General features: G+C 38.6%; 1 protein-coding gene across 3 annotated transcripts in view; it reads right to left on the bottom strand.

The window, feature by feature from the left end:
* LOC118267425 (1-phosphatidylinositol 4,5-bisphosphate phosphodiesterase) overlaps positions 1-24,570 on the bottom strand; it is a 91,117-nt gene that overhangs the window by 46,616 nt on the left and 19,931 nt on the right. For all 3 annotated transcript variants that reach the window (XR_007705364.1, XM_050694333.1, XM_050694332.1), the window contains exons 2-3: positions 5,253-5,374; positions 2,207-2,320 (exon numbers count right to left, since the gene is read on the bottom strand). Coding sequence is in view for 2 of the 3 variants with exons in the window: in XM_050694333.1 (XP_050550290.1) it covers positions 2,207-2,320; positions 5,253-5,309 (171 nt within the window). In the remaining variant the exon portion in view is untranslated. The remainder of the gene's footprint in view (positions 1-2,206; positions 2,321-5,252; positions 5,375-24,570) is intronic.

Here is a 24,570-nt window from a genome sequence, read left to right as displayed (position 1 = left end):
CCTGTTGCCAAGCCTCCACGTCAACCGCGCAGTTAAAACATAACCAAAGTTATGAACAATCAATATTTTTTCATCCAAAAATCTAATTTTTAATTTCAATTTTCTAAATCAATTTCATCAAAAGTTACTTCCAATCAGTACACAGCATACCTAAGACTATTTACTTAGTAATCTAATGTATCTACTGAATAAGATTTCCCCGGCGATGTGTGGTGGAATTCATTTAATATATTAAGTACACATACATTTAGTTTCCAAGGACTTAGGTCTCCAAGGATGTAAGTTCTACTAGTATCGGAATCAATTATGTAGTCCACACTTATGTACGAGGTATTTAAGTACCGTATATGTATAAGAGTATTTTGTAGTGTTTCGCATTGTATGTGTTTATGTTTGTTGCGTGTATTTTGAATAGTGGGTTGTTTTGTGTAGGAGTAAGACTTTTTTAAATGGGGATTGTCAAATTACTTGACCCGCCTTGCGCGAGGCGAGAGGGAGTGTCAAACTCTTACTGACTAAAAACCACACCGTTTCTACTCCGGCCGGCCCGAGCCGGAGCCCTGGTAACCAGCTTGGCAGTCCGTAACATAGGAGTAGGGCTTGGTATTTAACTTTACATAATTGTTTACGAAGTTTTTACTTCTTTCTCTGGATTAGTATAAGTTTTTTGACATGGTTGGATGCAGATTTAAATCAGGCATCACCTGGTGGTTAGTTTGTTTGGACCAGAAGCAAAATGTAATCAGAGGTATAGAAATGCATTTTTGAAAAGAGTAACGAATCTACATTTTTGGAACAAGCACCTAGTTTCACTGACGACAGATTAACAGACTATTTTTATTTACATATATCTGTATTTTTTTTAGTTTTAAAAGTACCAGTCAACAGACTAATTAAAATAAATGCTTTGACATACATTTACCTCCATCTCAACCATTTATCTCAAAGCCAACTAGCCGGGATCCAGCTAAACTCTAAAGTCATAAATAAGCTGTCATTCACGGCCCCTTGGGAAATCCCATCTTATAGTAGACAGTTAGAAAACTTAAATTTGTCATCCCTACACATTATGTAAGGGGCGGAATTAGTTTGTGAAACTTTCAGGACACTTTACAGGCACACTTTGATGGACCTTTGTCAATAGTAGTCTTGAAAAGATGGGCTTCTTTTTTTATATTGATATTTGCTGTTTCTAAAATAGATTTTTAGATCTAGATATTAATATAAAAGTAGATTATTTGATTAGGTACGTATTAGCACGCTTAGTTATTGATTTAATCACTTTGTGAAGCTTAAAATTTAAAGGGTGCTTTAGCACGAGTGACGTGGTATGGCTTCTACCAATCATATTAATTAGTACACAAAGGCTAGCACTGGTTGCAACGGATTCAGCTATGAAGCTATGTTTTTTATATGGATAGATACGTGCTACGGATGTGTGTTGTGGATGGCTGCCTTACTATCGATACATTGGATACTCTAGCTGCGCAACTTCTTCACACAGTTATATAGCTTAGTATCAGTAGAAGTGGTCACATAATTTCACAGCTTAGCTATTACATATTCGTATCGTAGCTGCATAGCACAATTATACATGAATTTTCCGAATCCCCCTTCCAACACATGTCCAAACAGCTGCATTCCCAGCCATTAATTCAAAATTAGTCCACCCATGCATGTCCTAACTCAGAGCTGGAAGGATTCAGCACATCAAAGGATCTAATTCAACAAGGATTTCCGTGAACACGGGGAAAGCTCTGCAGATGTGTCTCCCAATTAATTTGCATAAGTGGCGACCTCTTGTGATCCTCAAAGAGCCGCAAATGAGTGAGATCTCGAATCTCGGATCTCGGGTGAGTCAATATGGTGGCTGACTTTCTTAATTTATTTAATTAAGGATTTATTTTTGTTGAAAAAGCGGTTTTTTGTGTGGGGATTTATTTTGCAGGAGGTTTTCAGTGTAATGTTCACATCGGGTAAAGTATAATGAGTCTGGATAAATTATTAGCCTATAAGAAAACTACGTTTCCTAGGGATCGGCAAAACGTATGTAATGCCTCAAGTGTTGCAAGCGTTCATAGGCAACGGTAATTGTCGATATGAAGAGGATAAAGAAAATTGTTAATTTCTCTCTCTCTCTGTTTCTCAATTTCTTACTTACTTTAATTACGATTTGCATGAAATAAATGTAGTGTAGATTACTTACCCTGCCTTCGCTCTTCCAGTATATGAAGAAGCCATACTCGTCGACCTTGAACAAGCAGTTCTGTTCCAATTCTGTGTTGTCCTTCTCTTCTGTCCACCGATCGAAGGTCGCGCCCTGCAGAAGAATATAAAAGTTATTTTAATAATAGAAAAAAGAGTTTTTAACTGCTAGTGTCAATATCACTGATCTGTCGGTAGATTTGGCTACTAGAGATATAATATGTGTACGATCGGTACGGGCGGGACGATCATAGCTGAAAGTCCTACTGATAGTGTAAATGCGAAAGCTTGTGAGTTTGTGTGTATGTTTATGTTAGCCAATCACGTCAAAACAGCTGAAAGAATCGGGATGAAATTTGGAACAGGTATTGGTTTTGGTCTGGAATAAACATAAGGCACCTTTTTATATCACGGCATAAATATCTGCGGGTAAAGCTGCTGGCAGAAGCATAAAAGAAACTTAATCAAAATTACTTTGAAACTTACACAAAAACCAAAAGTAAAATGATATTATATTATACCTACGTAAAACTTTCAACTAAATTAATTTTTCATGATGCCATTTGAATTTACGAGACGTTCCATTCCGCACGGTTCTAAATCTCAGTAAGAGCCAATTAAATCATCGGAACAGATAATAAGTCTATAAAATTCGAGCCGTTTATTGGTCGAGCCATTTCGTGGTATCAATAACGCTACTGTCATTGGTTACTACTAATGCTTGCAGCTTGAGATGGTTGGTTTAGATTTAGTTGTTAGAGTATAAACGTACGATACCTATTACTAGTTGTTTAGAACTTTAGAAATAATTGTAAAGTTAGTAAGACAGCCTGAATCTGACTGTAATAAAACGATTTTGGTTATGATTAAGTATCAATTTAATAGTATTCATTTGTTTTGTTTTTTGCTGTTATGGAAAACCTTTTTATAACTTAACGCAGGCCTTCTAATATAACTAGCAAACATACACGTATTTGTTGAAAAAATGTGACTTCTCTCTGTTGTTGCGGGTGTCCATAAGCGTTGATCGCTTACCATCAGGTGACTAGTTTGCTCGTTTGCCACCTATTCCATAAAAAATTAAGAAAAGCTACCTATCGTCTATATACCTATGTTATACGCGAATTAGTGTTGAAATAAACTAGAATCGACGTTAAACTTTTGATCTGTGCAGTGGTACGTCGTGTCGGAGGCGAGGAGATTACTGGGGCGGCCGCCTCACCGACTTACGGCGCAGAGTTGAATAGACACGATGTCAAGAGTGCTAGTGAGAGCGGGTAGCATTTTTGCCAATTTTTGGAACGATTCTTTTAGCTTATCAACATGAAAAAACACCCGGTGTGATGATAGTCCACTGTTGCTACTTGACGGCACGGTTGGCGCGGTGGCTGGGCAACAGGTTGCCGGGACACGTGTAGCGGGTGCGATACCCGCACGGAATAACTATTTGTGTGACCCACAAATTGTCGTTTTGAATCTGGGTGTCATGTGCATGTGAAATTGTATATTTTTGAATGTATCCACGACACAGGAGATAATTCTACTTTGGACAAAGCTTTTCAAAAACAAATCAAAAGAAAAGCTGCTGAATTGCGGGCCTTCTCTACATAAAGAGGATTTGCTATTAAGTTGTATGTCGCGATGTCGATGGAATTTTTCTATTCTACATGACGACAATATCTGTTTGCTTCTTTAGTATTACCAATACTTTGGTTTAGTTAATAAAATTAATGCTGCAAGTAACTAATGAGTAACCAGTAAACGAGTGACGAGTAACTTACTTCTTAACTTGCAAGTATCATTGCTAAATATTCTAAATCTGTCTTTAAGAAATTTGAATATCATATCCCTTTAACTAATATCACTGGTATTACACATATTATCCCGGTTCCCGCTAACACAGGCACCACACCCGTTCAGTAAGCATGTGCGATCGAGTGATTTACGGCGCGATCGGCACTGACTCAGAATGTCTTCACGTACCGCTCCCGAAGTAACGTGCAAACAACAGATTGCCTTACAAATACCTTCGAATTATACTATCTGTGATCTTTTATACGGAATGATGGGTTTCTTGTTATCTCACCTGAACTGCCTCGTTGGGTTTTGAGTTTGATTTTACGCTTGTATTGGTAAAGATGTAGGTAGATAGGTAGGAACGTCGAAATTGATTTTGATTGAATACCTGGTGAATACATATTTTGCTTTATCGGAGAAGAATCATTATATGCTTAATCATTTTCTTTATTCCATGATAATATACAAGGATTATGCAAACCTCAACTGGTAGCATTTGTTTGATATTTCCACCAGATGTTGGCTGAATAAAGCAAACTGACATGACAATATGATTTGAAACAGAAACATAATTTAATTTGACTACCTCGTTGGTCGAGTAGTCGCAGGTGCGGTCGAATGGTCGATGTTGTTTCGGGTTCGATTCCCGGGTCGGCGGAGTATTACTGGGCTTTTTTCGGTTTTCGAAAATTTCTCAGTAGCAGACGGTCTGGAATTTTGCCCAGTATATGGCAATTGGCTCACCCTCTATTACATGGGACTTGTAACACAAATGGTGAAACGTAGGTGTACATTGTATAGTGGCATTACGTGTCGTAATGTGCGTCTCTGCCTACCTAATGAAAGGCGTGACGTTACGTTGCGTACTCAATTTAATCACGCTATGGCGAATTTTGGAGATCCCTTGAGGTCCGTTAAGCAATGTCATCAAGTTTATTCTGTTTTTTTTGGAAACAATTTTTTTTTATGGAAAACCTTTTTGTAAACTAGCAGACGTATCACCTGATGGTAAGCAATCGCCGCCAATGAACACTTGAAACACTACAGACGTTACAAGTGCGCTGCCGGCTTTTTGGGGGTTAGGAATTTAAGGGTTGTTGTTCGGGAATCGGGGATTGGGAAGATTGGGAAGGGGGAATTGGACCTCCGGTAATCTCACTCACACAACGAAACACAACGCAAGCGTTGTTTCACGTCGGTTTTCTGTGAGGCCGTAATCTGTTATTAAAAACCAGTAAATCAATATTTACCTGAAGAAGGAGATCAGGGACGGGGATCTGCCAGTTGAACTCGAATTTCTTGGTCATGGTGCTCGCTTGTCAACACCGCTCCAAGACTCCACTCAAATGTTCATGCAGACATTCTTGACACCCTGTGGACAAGGAAATATAGTACTTAGTACAGTTGTAATAACGTTACATATTCTTTAGACGTGCATACACAGATAATAGTATTTTCCTCTTTGCACATCATCATCATATCAGGTATAAGACGTCGACTGCTGAACATAGTCAACAATAAATCATATACAATAGGGATAAACACAGGGTATGAAAATCAAAAAGAGCGTATTAAAATCTATTTAGTTCCATAGTTAGATAATGAAAAATATATATTAGACATGTTTTTTTTTTATTTTGTCATATAGGATAACAATACTTCGATAAAACGACGTTATTTCTACGTATAAAATGGGTCTAAAAGTGACGTCATATGATATATAAAATCAATATAAATATCTTAGAAAGTATTTGTTTCCATAAGAAAACAAAAAATACGAGTCTAATATTTTAAAATACTCTACCAGACGTACTTTAAAATAAAAATTAGTCAACTACCCTATTACTGTACAAATTCATTGACCTTCCCAATTAAGCGACTAACAAAGGCAGCCTCTTTTATATTCAAAAGCAGTAAATAAACCTTCAACCAATGGACAGAACTCCAACAACAGCCAAGGACAGTATCAATACACAATTTCCTAAACCACAATTCTGACCAGATGCCTATCAGCATTTCGGAAGGTAGACAAGTCAATCAGATCCTGTGTAGATGGAGTAATTGCACCCGTGTCAACGCTGACATCCAATTAATGTGGTAGCCATACTGTTCCGATAGTTCTATAGTTACAAGTTTGATATTGTAGCTGTATCTACCCTTAGTATGAGTTTGCTTCATGGTGAACGAAAATGAAACGAAAGCGCGTTATATAAGTAGGCGCTCTGATTAGCCGGCACGAATGAACCAACCAATCAGAGTGCCTTCCCCAATTATCCCAATCCCAGATTCCCCAACAACCCTTAAATGCTTAACCCTAAAACGGCCGGTAACGCATTTGTAACGCCTCTGGTGTTTTGGATGTCCAAGGGCGGCGGTGAGTGATCTGTCTGCTCGTTTACCGGGTTATACCATCAAAAAAATCTAGAAGTGTTTCAAGAAACCTAGAACAGTGGATTCTTCCTGATGCATGACCATTAGGTATATTGATAGAAGCCAGGCACACAGGCTAGTGTTAAAAATTGCATTTGGTTAGGTATCCTACAATTATTTTTTAATTCCGACAAAGTTTTTAGGTCATCATAATTCTTAAACCATCTATCTACCTTTACTATGAAAAAAACTATACCAGTTATCTTTAAAAGGCTAAAACAAAGGGCTTTAATTAAGATAACGAATACTATTTGCCCTACTACAGTGCTAGCGTGATTTTATTTCATTAAGCAGACTTTTGTCTTGTGCCTCTAATTTAGAGGAGACATTTTTAAATACGTTCTGGAAGGAAGAAAGCTGTCCAATTTTATCGTCTTGGCCTATTTTAGAGGAAAACATTTTGTTTTCCTTAATTTTCTGATATCAACAACTCAAAAATATAGAGTACACGATTGTTTGGTTCCTCTCAAAAGGAGATGGCTAAATGACTGACCCAGGCATTCATCATTTAAATATTCACTTATGAATTATTTTGTGTTTAACTAATTCTTATAACTTGGTGAACAAAAATTAACAAGAAATAAGTTTCATAATTGATTTTTTTCTGTTGTGGTTTGACATGACAACACGGAAGTAGGTACTGCAAGCTATTATTAGGACATTAGTTTCCCCGAAAATCAAATCGAAATAATTAAACGAACATCAATTTTTAATAACGGTAATATAATGACTTTTTTCTGAAACCAAATAATTGTAAATGTTTTGATCGACACAAAATATATATTTTGTATAAGATTGCACAATCTTACTATATATTTTGTGTCTGTCCTTGGTTACTTTGTGTTCATTATCTAGTATAAGCAGAATTGTTTACCTATCTACCCCATATATAAATAACTTTCGGCTCAGGTACATCAAAACGCCTTGGTAAAAGTTCACAGCAATGTTATATTTTGAAGATTTTGTAACGTTGTTTGACGTAGGAGCGCTACTTTATTTTCAGGATTGCGCAGATATGCTAAGTTTCTGGACCTTCTTAACTACAAAATATCAATTTTTAATTATGCGGCTTTATTTATTGCTAGGTACTATATTTATACAATATTTATTTGTACGGGTTACGACGTCCATACTTTGGTTTAGCCATGTCCTTTGAGAATCTTTGGTTAGATATAACTGTTTTTTGATACATCAATATTGGTTTTTTTTATACCTTGTTAAAATAATATTCTTGGCGCGAATGTATGGTTTATGCGTGGAAACTATTTGAGATTAAGTGTTGGCTATGTGATTGTAATTAGTTGTTATAAAATAGTTGTTTGTTTCCCTAATTAAAATAAAATATTAATAAAACAGATTAATTGTCTTCAGAATCTTCGTAGCCTAATCTAATAGAATCATGTAATACCAATACATATTTCGTATCACGATACAGAGCGCGACATGACAGTAAAACAAATTGAACTCAGTGAGTGAGTACAGAAACAGAAGTAAAGTGTAAACCATTAAGCTTACAATGTAAGGAACAAACAATTAGTTACACTAACTGTAGGTAATTTAGTTATTGAGCTGTTGCTGGAGAACAACTAATATAATTGGCCATGAATTATGTCGCACGAGTGGGGAAACCAATTGTACAATCGTTTACGAAGAAAATAAGAAACATATTTTGCTTTTCCACCAGAGATGTGCACTAAACATTGGTACACAAAGCTTAGAATTGGTGAAAACGGACTCAGCAAAGCAATTTTTTTTTATATGGAAAGATGTGTGCTGTGGATGACTTTCCTATTGTCAATATATCGCATACTCGAGCTGCGTATCTTCCTCGCACAGTTACATAGCTTAGTATCAATGGAAACGGTCACATAGTTGAACAGCTTAGCTATTACATCTTCGTAGCATAACTTCATAGCACATTTCAGGTGGAAAAGCACCGTTATTTATACAAACTGTAAAGATAGATAATAAGGTTGAAAGTGTATCCACGACAGTGGATAGAAACGAAATGATGATGACGACATTGCAATCAACGATCCAAATAGGCCTCACATCAAATCAAACTAAAATGTATCTGCAGAATTGCGTTAAGTTTATACCAATATCCCAAGATTTAAAGATCCAGGGATAAAATTGAGTGACGTTATCAGTATTCTACGACTTTTCCTTCCTCAAATACATAACTTTACAGCATGGCATCGGGCAGCATTGATATAACGGAACGCGAAAGTTTAATGAGAAATGTGAGACTTTGCATCAATGTTCGATACAACATCATTGAGATTCTTCAAAGTGACCGGGACTATGATAAGATTTGTTTTAAAAAAGTTATGTTGGTGAAATTCTTTTTAACCGACTTCAAAAAAGGAGGATCTCAATTTAACCTGTAGATATGTAGGTTGTAGGTTTGTGCGCAATTATCTCGCGTTAGGATGAACCGATTTTTATGCGGTTTTCAGCATAGTATTTTTCAGAATTAGGAAAAGACTTTAGGAATAAATATTACCTGACTTAAAAAAATGGAGGCGGTTATCTGTTTTAAAAAAAAGTGTACAATATTAGTAATAGAACCCGATGGTGTCTCCCAATCGTGTCGCCGCACTATTTAGGCCACCGTCATCGCGTGTCAATGGCTACTCATGATTGTCGTCTGTCGTCAGTATTTCTTGTCCGCCTCGATTACTGAGATTAAGAAACACTGTCATTCAGTGTCTTATCCTGGATCTATTGGGGTCAGAAACTTTATATATAAAGTGGGCTTCCGAAGATCTAGTTGATTATATGATGTTTAAAAGGAAAAAATTATGGGGTGAATGATTTGGACGGTTGTTTGGCTGAGCTTTGGATGTCTCAATTTGTGGAGATACATGACAAAAGGCAGCTGACAAAAGTCACACATAGACGATCGATGAACAAATTAATGAATGGTGTAATAAAATTCTACATCGCACATATGAAGTTTACGTGCAATTAAACATGAAAAGAAAGTCCTAATGAATAACAGTTGGGCACCAAGTTCGCCAGACACGAACACCTCGCCTAGTCGAAGTATTCTTGTTTTCCGAATCTTAGGGAATTTGACTCTCTGTTCTCTAAAAACTAATATAATTTAAATAGTTTCGTTTACATCAGTTTTCAATACTACATAAAAACTAAAACGAAATAAACGACGCGACGGTGACGAAAAATAAAACAACATATACCTACACAGGTATTTTACGACAAGAGTGAGTATGAATGAGAAATGTCTACGTACCTTGAAACAGTGTAAATTTGAAAGAGGGTGGGTGAATTTCCCTGAAATATTTAATTCAACAATACACTCCAATCTCCCCCATTTGACTCATAAATTCACGTTTGTCAAAGCAACTGTTTTCAAAAAGCCATAGAGTATCGTTCGAGAACTCGGTTCAAACTCTATGGCTTCCCAACCGTAACGACTTGTTTACGCCCGCCGTTCGGAAATGGAATCGAGTATTATAATACTACCCACGTTTCGCTGAAGTCTTTCAGTAACGTGACGGAGTTTTCAAATGATTTGTTCAAAAAACTTTGCCGAGATTAAAAATTGAGAGCGTTTAAGTACTTTCCCCAACTTCGGGGAGGGTTTAAATGAAATTTCTGCGAATATTTTTACTATGAAAACGGGTTGATTTTGTCGAGAGAAAAGTTCGGGTTTTCGCTAAAGAGTTTTCCTCTCATGAGGATTCGTTTTTTGCGTCTTTGTTTAAGTTAATTGCTTTAGATTAGATTTTATTTTTCTCGACTCGCTTGTTGGCTCGCTAGTTGGGAATGAGTGTGTTTTAAATTGAACCTCTTCATCATCATCATCATCATCAGCCTATAGCAGTCCACTGCTGGACATAGGCCTCCCCAATTGTTCGCCACTTTGCTCTATCACTAGCGACTCGCATCCAGCTCCTGCCAGCCATCCTGCGCAGATCGTCACTCCACCTCGCCTGGGGGCGTCCTACACTACGTTTACCGAGACGCGGTCTCCACTCCAGGACTCGCTTACCCCAACGGTTGTCGGTCCTGCGGCTAATATGGCCGGCCCACTGCCACTTCAGCTTGCTGATCCGGTGGGCTATGTCGATCACCTTGGTTCTCTGCCGAATCACTTCGTTTCGAATGCGATTTCGGAGAGAGACACCGAGCATAGCCCTTTCCATAGCCCGCTGAGCGACTTTGAGTTTGTGGACCAGTCTAGCCGTAAGTGTCCACGTTTCGGCACCGTATGTCATTACGGGTAGGACGCACTGGTTAAAGACTTTCGTCTTTAGGCACTGTGGGATTGACGATGAGAAGACTCGACGGAGTTTTCCGAAAGCTGCCCAACCCAACTGAATTCTCTTATTCACCTCATCCTCAAAGTTGTTTCTACCTAACTGCAACGTTTGCCCGAGGTAGACATATTTCTGAACAACTTCGAGGACGGCTCCGTGAATCGCAATCGGTTCCGGTAGAACATGTTCATTGAACATGACCTTGGTTTTGTCCAAGTTCATCCGTAGGCCGATGCGTGCAGAGGAGTCAGCTAGGTCGTTCAGCATCCCTTGTAGGTCCTGCAGCGTTTCTGCCATTATGACGATATCATCTGCGAATCGCAAGTGAGAGATGTGTTCGCCATTGATATTGATGCCACGTCCTTTCCAGTGCAGCGTCTTGAACATATCCTCCATTGCATTAGTGAACAGTTTCGGGGATATGACGTCCCCTTGTCTCACTCCTCGATGCAATGGTATGAGACGTGTTTGCTGATTCTGTACTTGGACGGACATAGTGGCGGCTTCGTAAAGACATCTCATCACTTGGATGTATCGCCAATCAACCTGGCATCGCTGCAAGGACTCCAGGACAGACCAGATTTCTATCGAGTCAAAGGCCTTCTCATAGTCCACAAATGCTAGGCACAGGGGCTGATTATACTCTTCGGTTTTCTGTATAATCTGCCGCACTGTGTGGATGTGGTCTATGGTGCCGTATCCGCTCCGAAATCCAGCCTGTTCCGGTGGTTGGAATTCGTCGAGTCTTCGCGCAAGACGGTTCGTGATCACTCTTGAGAACAGCTTATAGACGTGGCTTAGAAGCGAAATGGGTCGATAGTTCTTCAGAAGGCTTTTGTCCCCTTTCTTGAAGAACAAGACGACTACACTTCTGCTCCACGCCTCTGGAGTTCTCCTTCAAATAGGACAGCGTTAAAAAGCTTTTGGAGCTCCCTCAGTACGGGTTTGCCTCCAGCCTTTAGCAACTCTGTGGTAACGCCGTCCTCTCCAGGGGCTTTTCCATTTTTAAGCTGCCCAAGAGCAATCTCGACTTCGCCAATGCTGACTTCTGGCAGGTCTTCAGTGAAATGGCGCGTTAATGTAGCTCTAGAGTTCTCATTTTCGGGATCAGGGCGAGATGCATGCGAAGCGTATAACCGGCTATAGAAGTCCTCTATTTCCGAAAGAACCGCCGGCTTAGAGGCAACAACTTCTCCAGTTGCTGTGGTCAGTTTCGTCAGGTGGCTTCTGCCGAGAGATTGTACGAACACCTTAGACCCCGATTCTGCTCGATGGCTTTTTCAATAGAAGCGGTATTAGAGCACCGGAGGTCGTGCCGCACGCGTTTGTTGATCTCCCGGTTCAGTGCTCGTTTTCCTGACGAAGTGACGGGTGGGTTTTCACGTCGTTTCCTCATCAGCCCCAGGGTCTCCTCGGAAAGTTTAGACTTCCTGCCCTTACGTCGCATGTTACAGAATCTCGTACCTTCGTCCCTGAGGACTCGAACTACATTTTCTAGGTTCTGGTTAACGTCCGTTGTGGTTTCCAAGGCAGCAAATCGGTTTTCCAGATTAAGCTGGAACGTTTCAGATCCAGTGATGGTTTGGAGCATAGTAGGTCGGAGCCTGGACTTCATCAAACGGACACGTTCGGCTTTAAAGTCGATATTCAGAGTGCCTCGGACAAGTCTGTGATCACTGCCGGTGTTAAACCTGTTGATCACGGAGACATCTCTGAATATGTATCGCCTGTCCGCTATGATGAAGTCGATCTCATTTTTTGTCATAGTGTCGGGGCTCCGCCAGGTCCACTTCCTTTGGGGCTTCTTTTTGAAAAACGAGTTCATCAAGAACAGCCCCTCTCGTTCGAGGAAGTTGACCAGCATCCGCCCCCTATGGTTTCTGACTCCAAAACCATGGGATCCTACTACCGATTCACTGCAATTCTGTACTCCCACTTTAGCGTTAAAGTCTCCCATGATAACATTGTAGTGGGTCTTAGTAGTGAAGTGGAGGGCCCTCGATATGTCATCGAACATTTCCTCCACCTCATCATCTGAATGTGCCGAGGTCGGTGCGTACACTTGCACCACCTTAAGGCTGTACCTCTCGGTGAGCTTGATAATGAGGTACGCTACCCTGCTCGACACACTAGATATTTCCACAACGTTATCAGAGAGAGACTTATTGACCAGAAACCCAACGCCACCTTGGGATTGTTGGTCTCCCTCTCGGAAGTACATTAGGTGGCCGGACTCTAGGGTTACGGTGTCCTCCCCCTCTCTTCGGACTTCGCTTAACCCCAGAACGTGCCACCTAATCTTCCCAAGCTCCACCTCCAGTTGCGCCAGATGCGAGTCAAGCCGTAGTGTGCGTCCGTTGTACGTCGCCAGGGTCAATTTGTTTTGGTGGCCTCCCATAACCCGGGGATTCTTCGCACCCCCTGCCCCGCCGCTACCATGACCGCCACCGTGGCCAGGCCTAGCGGGGCCGCCGGGAACTAGGGGCCGCGGCCTTGTTCTTTTAAACATTGGAGGAGTTGCCCGTAATCGCCACGCTGGGCAGGCGGGTTGGCGATCGCAGGGCGTAAACTTCTCGCACCAGTGATGCTGCTGCCCGTCACTGGCCTGTAATTTAGTTTACGCCTTAATAGTGATGGTTATCCCGCCATCAGTCGGTCGCCAGAGCCTCGTTCGCTAATCGGCAGGATGCACCACGGGCAGGTGAGGTTGGCATTTGGGCAAAATGGTGGTAGTTCACCCCTTACACCCCAACCTCTTCTGCCAATCAGAATTAATTTTTTTGGTCGTTAACACAGGACCCATGAAAAACATTTATGAAATATGCCATATAGTATGGAGTAGAATATTTGGTAGATATTCCATCCATTCGCATGAAGCGTTTCGCTTCGAGTTTCCTCGTGCTAATTGCTAAGGAATGTAACTCCTTGCTGGGACCTATGTTGTTATACATATAAATCGCCATCGTCAACACGTTGCACAACATAGCAGAGATGGTGGCCAAACGCCATCTTATTAGCAATTAAAATAAAAAAAGTCCTTTCTTTCAAAAATACCTATTACTTTATCTATAGTAAGTATTTAGTAATTTACTCTTTACACCTAGATAAGACACAGTAAGAAACTTCTGTCATTCGTAGTCGTAGTACGTACTATCGTTGAGGTTATCTCTACGGCGGGGTCAGTAGAGATCAAAGCGCACATATAGGTACATGCGTATCCTTTCGATTTTACATATGCAAACAATATGTACTTACTTCATTAAGTAAAGGTATGTTAAGGTTCATTTTAAACATTTTTTTGGTTCTCGGGTTTTGGGTAAAAATTCTGCAACCTTAGAAAGAGTTTGCTTTACGTTGAACGAAATCGAAACTCTGATTGGCCGGCAAGAATTAACAAATCAATCAGAGCGTCGAACGCACTTTCGTTTCAATCACTTTAAACCTAAAAAAACTCGTACTAACCCCTCTGGTATCGATTTGAAAATACTTTTAAATGTTTCCCAATAAGACCTCATCCTACCAAGTACTAATCTACGTAACTAATTACAAAGCAAAAAAAAACACATGTAAATAACAAAAATGTATGTGGTCATCTGAGATTAAAGAGAGATGACCAGAAGTCGTGGTTAAAACATTTCAACTCGCCCATTGACAATATTATTATGATAAAATCTCACCACAATAATCCAATAGTTAGTTTCCAATCCGTGAATCGGACAATTAATGACCATTTAACAAAATAAACGTTCTCATTTAAAATTCCGAATCGTAAGTTGAAGGTAATTAATGCATTCGGGTTTCGTTCGATTGTTCTCAACCAAATTAGTATTCGGTCATTTGTTATTGTCAATCAATTACAATTGACATCATTTGTTAACGTTTGCACGATACAAACGACGATTTTCACGGTATAGTCGTCTGTTTAAATTAATTCAATGACTGGTTACAGGAAAATGGATTTTGTAGACAAGTAGTTATAGTACAAAATTAAATAATGCTATTTTAATTAATCCACATACTGGCATATAGGATTTTCCGTCAGTCAGTTCGTCAATGAAGCTGTAGCTCATTCCAAATTATAGATTTGAGAGATAAGGATTTATTATAACGGTAATGAAATGAAATTCATTTAATTAAATTCATGAAATTAATTACATTAGGGGAAATAGGATTTATAAAATAGTGTCATTATGATAACTAATCGTATCATCATCAACACACAAAATATCCTTCTATCATCACTAAAATCGAATCAAAACTTTCTTAACCCCCAAAAGTCAGTTAGGGACCATAATACACAAAGTTTAGTAAAACCCTTCCGGGGAAAAACATCCAAAATAACTCATTTACTAAATTCATCAAAACATTACCAAAAATAGGGCTCCAATTATAATAGTTAGGATCACAAGTAATCAGTCGAGTTATAAACTGAATTGTGTAGTGTCGTGAGATAAGTGTCAAGTTGCTGGACACTGGTGTCAGACACTAATGGATTGCGGACACAGGCCGCGAGGCTGTGGTAACGAGCTAATAGCTTAGTTTGATCTAAACTTTTCTATTAAAAGTGTGTCTGGCCTGGCCTGCTCAGTTGGGGCAACTTAGGAATGTTTTTTCCCTTGAAACTTGGACTAAGTTGGACGATCTTTGGGTTTTAGCACTTCGTGTGGGAGAGTGTTATGTAATACGTGTAGTAAATGTTGGTATGAGGACATATTTTGACGAATTTATCATCAAATAGTTAATCTGTTTCAGTTTTCCTTTGGTGTAGGTACTTGTAATCGCAAATCCATAGTTACTAACTGAGTGTTTCAATAATTGATTCGGAAGATACTATTTTATTTCTCACTAGCTGACCCGGCAAACTTTGTGCCGCCTCCAACATCCAACAAACGTTAAAAGACAAAACAGACTTTTTATAAAGAATTCAAGGCCAACAAATTAGCTAAATCGGTCCAGCCGTTTCCTAGTTTTAGCGAGCAATTGATTGTTATAATATATAAAATCTATATGTATAGTACCTATATAGACTAAAACTATGAAATTGTAGGTTAGTGCTGGAATTTAAATAGAAAATTAGAAGTTGAAAATGAAGATTAATTTAGAAGTTGAAATAATGTATGCAACACCAATTTTTCCTAAGTGAGCATTTTAAACCTTTAGTAAGAAGGCTATTGGCGCCCACGTGGGACTAACTTAAACTTCATACTATAATGAATTTATCTAATAAAATAGCTGTGACAAGTGGGTGTTACATAAAATATATGCACGTCTTCTTTAAAAGCTTTACTTTAAAGGTTATGTGGTGTTAAAAACTTTTATCTTTATAGTGCCTTATTATAGTGCAAAGATATGATAAACTGGGTATATGTAACATTTGTTAGAAACCACTATTACACAACGCCTACATGAATTCTAGTCATTCTAGAGTACCTAGTATAATATACAAAGATAAACAGAACAGTTGGCACATAAAGCTACTAAAATCCAGTTTACCATGGTCTCGCTTTGTGTAATATTACCGCACATACAAAGATCAGTTTATACTGGTTTAATAGGCTAGATGGTTTATGTAAGAGTATCCTGCCTACGTACGTCCAGCCTACGTTATGCACGTGTTTACGATTATACTCAAAGGGGGTTCCAACCTTTTTGTTGTGACGTCAGCGCGTAGGGGAGAGCACAGGTCGACTTGACGTACATGTAGAACGGTTGGTTGAATATTATTATTTGATTTTAATAAGATCCCTTTGTTGTTGCATTGTGTGAGCGAATTTGTCGCTATAGTAGCTTGAAGTTGAGGTCGGTTTTAAATTTTAATGATTAACGATTTTGTAATCCTTTTAAGGAATCTATTATAGAGATAACAATAATTAGTTAAAGTTTAATAATAAACCAGTTAAACCGTGGTGGCCCGGAGTTTTAGACGCCAGCTTCTCAGAGACTTAAGCTACTATAGTGGGTAGTAGTTTTTGAGCCTTCATATCTACTACACACATTCAACAGCCTAAGTGGCCACTGCTGATCAAAGGCCTCTTCACACACGGGGAAGTTTTGACCAATAATCACTACGCTTACTCAATGCGGGACTTTCTTGGACGATAATTCGTTAGTAATCAACTATAAAAAAAACCATAGCACGAGCCCAAGACTATCTTAACTGGCAAAAAGCTAAAGTACTACACGTTTCTATTTATCCTTCCGAATCACCCAACCGTGGCGCCATTAAGTTAAGCCGAGTGATTTATAACGCTTGTGACCTAATTTTGCGTTCCGAGTACGTTTTCTCAAATGAAAATTAATTTATTTTTAATGAATTTTCGACACGGCCTATAGAAAATCTACGTAAAAGGCGAAATGCGATGTCGCTCCTGAAATGAGATATTTAATTTTAGATGGGATTTTGTCTTGATGCTTCGGATCCTTGCTGTTAACTCGATTTTCTTTCGTTTCTCCTCTTTCTTGGGGTAAGGAGATATGGCGGCTTGAGATCGGGACCACTCAGCGTGTCACATTATGTTTAGTATAATGTAATATACTACTATATTCGTAACCACACCACTCCTTTTTTAAGGGTGGGTAGAAACCCACTGTGATAGTATTTTCTTTGGTTTTGTCTAGGTTTTTTTCTTACTTCGACTCCGTATTGAAATTGCTTCGGGCTCGATTCCCAAATCGGGCAAAGAATTGCTGAGTTTTTTTCGACGTTTTCGAAAATTTCTCAGTAAACGCACGACATCTGGAATTGTGCCCAGTATATGGGAATACGCTCACGCCTTATTACATGGGACTTATAACACAAATATTGAAAAGTGGGTGTACATTGTACAGTTGCATTACGTGCCGTAATGGGCACCTCTGCCTACCCCATCTGGGGATAAAAGGTGTGACAATACGATTAATTTCATACATAATTTATTCCGATAACTGAAAAAAAAAATTGAATAGAACAAAACAATAATACCTACCTACTCTCTCTTGAATCAGAAACCCAAGACACCTACCTCCCTACTATAATTAATTACTAAACGAAGCAGGTCAAACAAACAACGGCACAGTAAATCACATCTATTAATAATTACTACTTAATCTTTGCCGTGGGTGTGACAAAGACTGACCGGTTCAAAGGCCTGAAACTTACTAATTAGAGTATACTGTTACAAAAGGTCCCTCAGTACTGAAAGTTCTTGGAGAAAATTAATCAATGGCGTTTATTTTCAGTGTGAGATCAAATTGTAAGGTTTTGTGGAAACAATGAAAGAAGTAAGGAAGAATAGACGTTTATTCCACACGCTTAATAAACAATTGCGATTTTTTTTTTATGGTAAAAGCCGGTCAACGAGCTCACGGGTCACCTGATGGTAAACAATCGCCGCCGCCCACGGACACCAGAGGCATTACAAGTGCCTCCGTTTTTTAAGTCATGTAATATCCGTTAAACCTTTTCCTAAGTCTAAAAAATATTATGCTAAAAACCGCATCAAAATCAGTTCGGCCAAATGTGTGATAATCGCGCACAAACACACATACAGGTCAAACTGAGAACTTTCTCTTTTCATGAAGTTGTTTAAAAACAGAGTAGCTACACAGGTAGCCTCTCTACACGTGTTTCATAATTTAAAACACCTACAGAGTGATGTTCAATCTAACTTAACTTTATAAACCATCCATAAAATTTCAGTTTCCATTTAAAATACTGGCTTCAAGCCTCGATATTTTCCAGCCCCTGCAGCGCTTTGCATACAGTAGCAGGTCGTAAACTATCAAGCGCGGCAGCTGATTTATTTACACTGTGACCTGGTTTAGCTCCGACTACTATGAAACTATGACCTGGGCTTTGCTTAGGGGGATTCTAGTTTAGTGTTCGCAATATTTATACGATTTATGACATAACTGAGGTGACTAGTGTGTACATGAAGGAATGTGGACATTTTGAGTAGTAGTACTCTCTGGAAAACTTAGATGTTTTAAAACAGGTTAGTGATCTTCAATTCGTCTGACAAACGTGGATTTTTAGTAGTAAGGTTTCTTTGGAAATGCAACAAAATATAAGACTTACGAATTTGGTAGCAAAACCAATTAATATCAATTTAATTTTATAATTCTACTTGTTATATTTTTTTATTCATTACCCGACTTTTTCTTATTAACTGATAAAACTGTCATCGTTGTTGTTGTAACACCTTAAAGTGTTGTGCATTTAAATTAATTATAACTTACGTATTTGATGTAAGTCCTAATGTAACAACTATTGGTTGTCCAAATAAATAAGTATTCAAATGTATACTCAGTATTCACAGTACATTCTAAACCCTGAAAATATCAGAGAAAAAAATACCTTTACACCTAAATCTAATTTTCACAATAACATTAGTGAAGCCAGGTCGTCGATAATATAATTACAGTATTATGACGCGTTAGGGCCCCGTGCTCGGGCCCCGGGGCCGCACGTACGGGGCCAGGGGCCGCACTAATTGGATTTATTTATTAACAACTCGTGCGCAAGGCCGAGGATTTATCGTTAAGGGTGGCACGAGACTAGCAGGTCAAGTTAGTCCAATCTTTTTTCGATTTTCTACTTTATTGCTGGTTATGTACAGTTGAAAATTTATTGAGACAAAATGGGATAGGTTGTTTTGCTGTGTTGATACATGGTTGAGGCTGTTTAGTGGGTTGTGTGTGAAATGTTCTGTCAATACAATTTTATGTTTGGAAATTGTAACTGAAATAAGGGCAGTATATTATGGGATTTTGCAGAATATACAGAAAAACATGACGGCTTTTGTTAAAATTAAGGGCGTCGAACTGTCTGTCCCAATTGTGATTTGAATTGACTCGTCGGAGCTGCGGTCGGCCTAGTGGGCTACCGGGGCTTTGCCCGGCGGGAAGCAGGAGTAGGAACGGGGTGGTTTTTGGTCAGTACTAGTCTATAACACTCTCTCTCAAAGCGGGTGAAGTTATTGAATAATTTACCCCCTCAAACGAAAAGGTTCAACATCAGAGAAGATCTGACAGTAGAAACGGTCTAATAGTAGAAATTAAATATGATGACAAATTAATTATTGTGTTATCGGCTTCCTCACGTAACTGTTACTTGACTAGTTTCAAGCCATGCTAGAGGCTCATATTCATGAGCAGCATTCCGCGATAAACGATGCGGGGATTGTCGGGCTGCTACTCTCACGTCTCATGAAAGTTATAATAAAATAAAGAAATATGTTGTATGAGTGAACATAACTTCCCTAAATCAAGTTCAAGAGCCATATTAACTATGTATTTAACTAAATACGACAACAACCGATAACATAGGAGCCAAGGTCGTATCGCGAGACTGAAGCAGCGTGTATGGAGCCAGACTATATAGTTGTGTAGGTAATGGCGAGCCAGACAACTAGTGTGACTAATCTTTTGTAGTATTTCATAGGAGGAGCTTCTTAGAACTCTGTTATTTGTCGTCTAAATATAAAATTAATTCATTGACTTGTCATGCTTTCATTATTGTTATTTAACTCTATTTTGGTTCTTGGAATGGGTTTTGACTGCACAGAGCTACTTATTGTGTGATCCATAAATTGTTGTTTTGAGTAAGTGTCATGTGTATGTGAACTTGTATGTTTGTAAACGCATCCACAAAACAGGAGAAAATCCTGTGGGTCAACGTATTCATTTAAGAAAAGACATTTATTGTCAAGTATTTAATATCGTTTAGCGTTTGATAGGCTGATGTAGAATGCAGTACAAGGAACGGAGTTTACCAAAAAGTGCTGCTGCCCGGTCTCTGTCCAATATGTAGTCGGGTCTTACGGTATCTACGGAAAAGGTAGGAGTAGGAATCAGGTCAGGGGTGAGGAGAAACGTATTAGCTTTACAAAGTATTGCATCTACATTTCCCGATTTTAAAATTATAAACACTAGAAAAATAAGCTGCACTTAACAAAATATACCATTAATTTAGTATACCCAGTGAGCAATCTGATGGAAAAGTATAAACATTTTACAGAAATAAGTATATGTATAGTTCATGTTTTACCTACCTGGTGTATTCTTTGAAAATGATAATGAATCAAAAAGTGTAAGTAATATATTTTTGTCCACAGCGCCTTTTTTGAGGAGAGAAAATTATCCAATGACTTCTCTCGCTTAGGGTGAGGTGAGAGGTAGTGTCAGACTCTTACTGGCTAAAAACCACCCCGTTCCCACTCCTGCTTTTCGAGTCGGAGCCCCGGTAATCTGCTAGATAGTCCGCAGCTCCGGAATCGCGACCGGTGTATGGCTATAATCTGGTCCTATTTTACAAAGAACTCATGACACAACTGACTACCCCTTTACAAATAAACATGTTTGATTATATAACGTTATGTTTCATTGACTTTGAAAAGCATTTCCATATCATTTCCCATCAAAACATATCGCCGCGTCACGATTTTTCGTCACGGGTTACTTTATCAATAGCGTGACGAATCGCCGTGTCATCCGGTGCCGTGACGAAATTATTCCCTGTCTGCTTTGATGAACATGTTCAGGATAACATCGTATGTTTGTTTATATAATAGTCATTTTCCTTATCAGTTTTGTTTTGTACCCTTAGTACAAGTTTGTTTTACGTTGAACGAAAACGAAACGTGAGTGCGTTCGGCACTCTGATTGGCCAATGCGAATAAACCAACCAATCGGAGTGTCGACCGCGTTCTTGTTTCGTTTTTTCATAACGTAAAGCAAACTCGTATTAAGGTTACTGGCATTGACTTTACCTTATAGTTTATAACAATAATTATAAACAAAATCAAAGTCAGAGTATTTGTTTCAACTAAACATATCGCAACAGACATGCGGATAACTAGGGAACGTATTATCATTAACACACAATTTCATCGACTGGTCTGAGGGTGGAAAATCATTCAATGACTTTTCTCGCCTTGGGCGAGGCGAGAGGGAGTGTCGGACTCTTACTTACTAAAAACCACCCCGTTCCTACTCCTGCTTTTCGAACCGGAGCCCCGGTAAACTCGCTAGGTAGTCCGCAGCTTCGGACTGGTCTGTTACTTGGGTTTAAGGAATAATGTAAATGGACCTAACACATACAATTGTAGATGTATTACGTAAATGATAGTGTAGTAGTGTGTCCCTACACATATCCTTTTGTAACTTCAATAAATAAGGAATAGTCTGTCAGTTTATGTTTCTAACTTCAATTATTTTTCTCTCATTAATAGATTTTTAACTTAATCTCAATATAATTAAGATTGTCAATCTTAAAGAAATGAACGACCTAGCGATCAAATACTATCGTTATCAAATAATCAATACCGTGATGTCCAGCCCTGGCTCTGGTAAGAATTCACGTTTTACTACATTTTAGCGTAGTCTTTATGAAAACAAGACAAAAAGTACCTAAGTAAATAAAATATATAGCCCAGTATTAATTGTCTTTAATCTCCCTTGACGTTTAATATGTTTCGTAAAAGAGAAACGGCGCCATCTTGAAAAAATCCATTCATTATTACAGCAAACTGTCAAGAGAAGTAAAGAAAGATAAATCTTTATTCTTAGTATCTATAAATACATATTCCGTGTTTAAAGTAACAAAAATAAATTTAATAGCAGCAGAAGCCGCGAACAAAACTAATCTGTCTATAAAAATGGATCAAAGAAAGTTTGTTTTCAAAAAATGTCGGCATGCTAGCGACTGCGATTTTTTAAACGCAAAATATTAGGTGTACTTTATATACACTAGATAATTCCACCTGTTACTAGGCTCCTATAAACCTTAGGGTGATGTTTTAATCTATAGCCTTCCTCGATAAATGAACTATACAACACAGGAAATATTATTCGATTCGAATCAGTAGTTACAGAGATAAGCGCGATTAAACAAAACCAACTCTTCGGACAAAAGACAGATACACTTACATTACATGTATTTTTTTTTTTTTTGAGGGCAAAAATCATCAAATGAAGTCTCCCGTCGTAGGAGGGGTGAGAAGAGTTGACAGACTCTGACTGACTAAAAACCACCCCGTTCCTACTCCTACTTTGTGCCGGAGCCCCGGTTACCTGTTACGATGTCCGCAGCTACGGATTACATGTATGTACCTTGGAACATAATGCGATATAGTACGTGTATAGCTCCTAGAGTTGATACGATTAGAGCTATTGTCTGGTGCACAATATTGGCTTAAGGCTTTGCAAGGAGCTTAGAAGACCTTCAATAGTTTCGTGAGAATATCAATATAGTTACCTACTAGTGCTTCCCTGACAGACCTGATAGATTGTGTGTGATATATAGTGACACCTCACAGAAAACCGACGTGAAACAACGTTTGCGTTGTGTTTCGTTGTGTGAGTGAGGTTACCGGAGGTCCAATTAACCCCCTTCCCAATCCCCGATTCCTTAACAACCTTTAAATTCCTAACCCACAAAAGGCTGGCAACGCACTTGTAACGCCTCTGGTGTTCATGAGGGGTGGCGATTGCTTACCATCAGGCGATCAGTCTGCTCGTTTACCGGCTTATACCGTGAAAAAAGAAACTGTTCTTATTTCACCATCACCCACAAATTTCAACCCAAAACAATGATCAGACATTTTTTTGCGATTTCCAGTCGCAATTCATCTTCCATGCTATGAAAATTTATTATAAACGGGCTCCGAACTTGTGTACAATGAGACATAAATCATTTTACACCGTACAGCATTCAGTCCGACCTTGGGTGGGGATTTTAATAGAAATTATATTAAACAAAATAATAAATATGTTTTGAGGCTAAACATATACTCGTACATAATATTTGCGAACCGTGAATGGTTCGCGTTCAAGGTTTTGTTGATATTTTAGTACATTTCTATGAAAAAAACGCAATTGTTATGTTTTTGGAGTTTGTTACATAAAGATAGGATTGTTTTTGTTTTTGATTTAATATTATACTAGCTACTTCCGCGCGGTTTCACCCGCTCTGCTCGGCTCCTATTGGTCATAGCGTAATGTTTTATAGCCTATAGCCTTCCTCGATAAATGCGCTACCCAACACAAAAATAATTATTCAAATCGGACCAGTAGTTCCGGAGATTAGCGCGTTCAAACAAACAAACTCTTCAGCTTTATAATATTAAGTATAGAAGTATAGATTATACTTTGTGAATTTGTTTGTTGAGCAATTACTCACATAATTGTAATTTTTAATATTACTCGATGGGGTTGCAGACGACCTTGCGGGTCCCGGAGATCCGATACAAAGAAACAGTTAGGAACAGGGTGGTTTTTAGTCATAAATTGTCTGATGCTTCTCGTTTCACGCAGGGTAGGTTAAACCCATAAAAAGGGTAATACCACATACAATAAATTACACCCTTTTAATCGTGGAAGAGATGCACAACACCCACCTTTCACCAGTCATGTCGAGTTCTAAGTAATTGTTTATGCAACGTTAGTATTGAATAGTCCATTGTAGCGCCAATATTGTTAGGACTTTGAATTTATATCGTAATAATGTAAAATATCGCAGTTTCAAGGCAGGTTAGTCACACATGTTAATTAACTCGCTCATTATAATATCTGGAGCGTTAACTGCCAGTATTATGTATTGCAATACTGATAGGTCATATTTTTTTAATTTAAATATTCCGAGAAGTCTTGTTGTGGAGATGTAGTGAATGCAATTTCAGAATCATAACGTTATTGATTTTCTTTTACTATATATTATGGTATATTAAGACAACGCCATGCAAAAGAAAACGTTTTTTTTTAAGGTTGGATAATCATCCAGTGTCTTATCCCGCTTTGGGCGAGGCGAAAGAGTGTCAGATTCTTACTAACTAAAAACCACCCCGTTCCTACTCCTATTGTTCCAGCCGGAGCC

This window comes from Spodoptera frugiperda, chromosome 6 (genome assembly GCF_023101765.2).
Source record: "Spodoptera frugiperda isolate SF20-4 chromosome 6, AGI-APGP_CSIRO_Sfru_2.0, whole genome shotgun sequence".
Classification (NCBI taxonomy): Eukaryota; Metazoa; Arthropoda; class Insecta; order Lepidoptera; family Noctuidae; genus Spodoptera; species Spodoptera frugiperda.
This window is presented reverse-complemented; position numbering and strand designations above follow the sequence as displayed.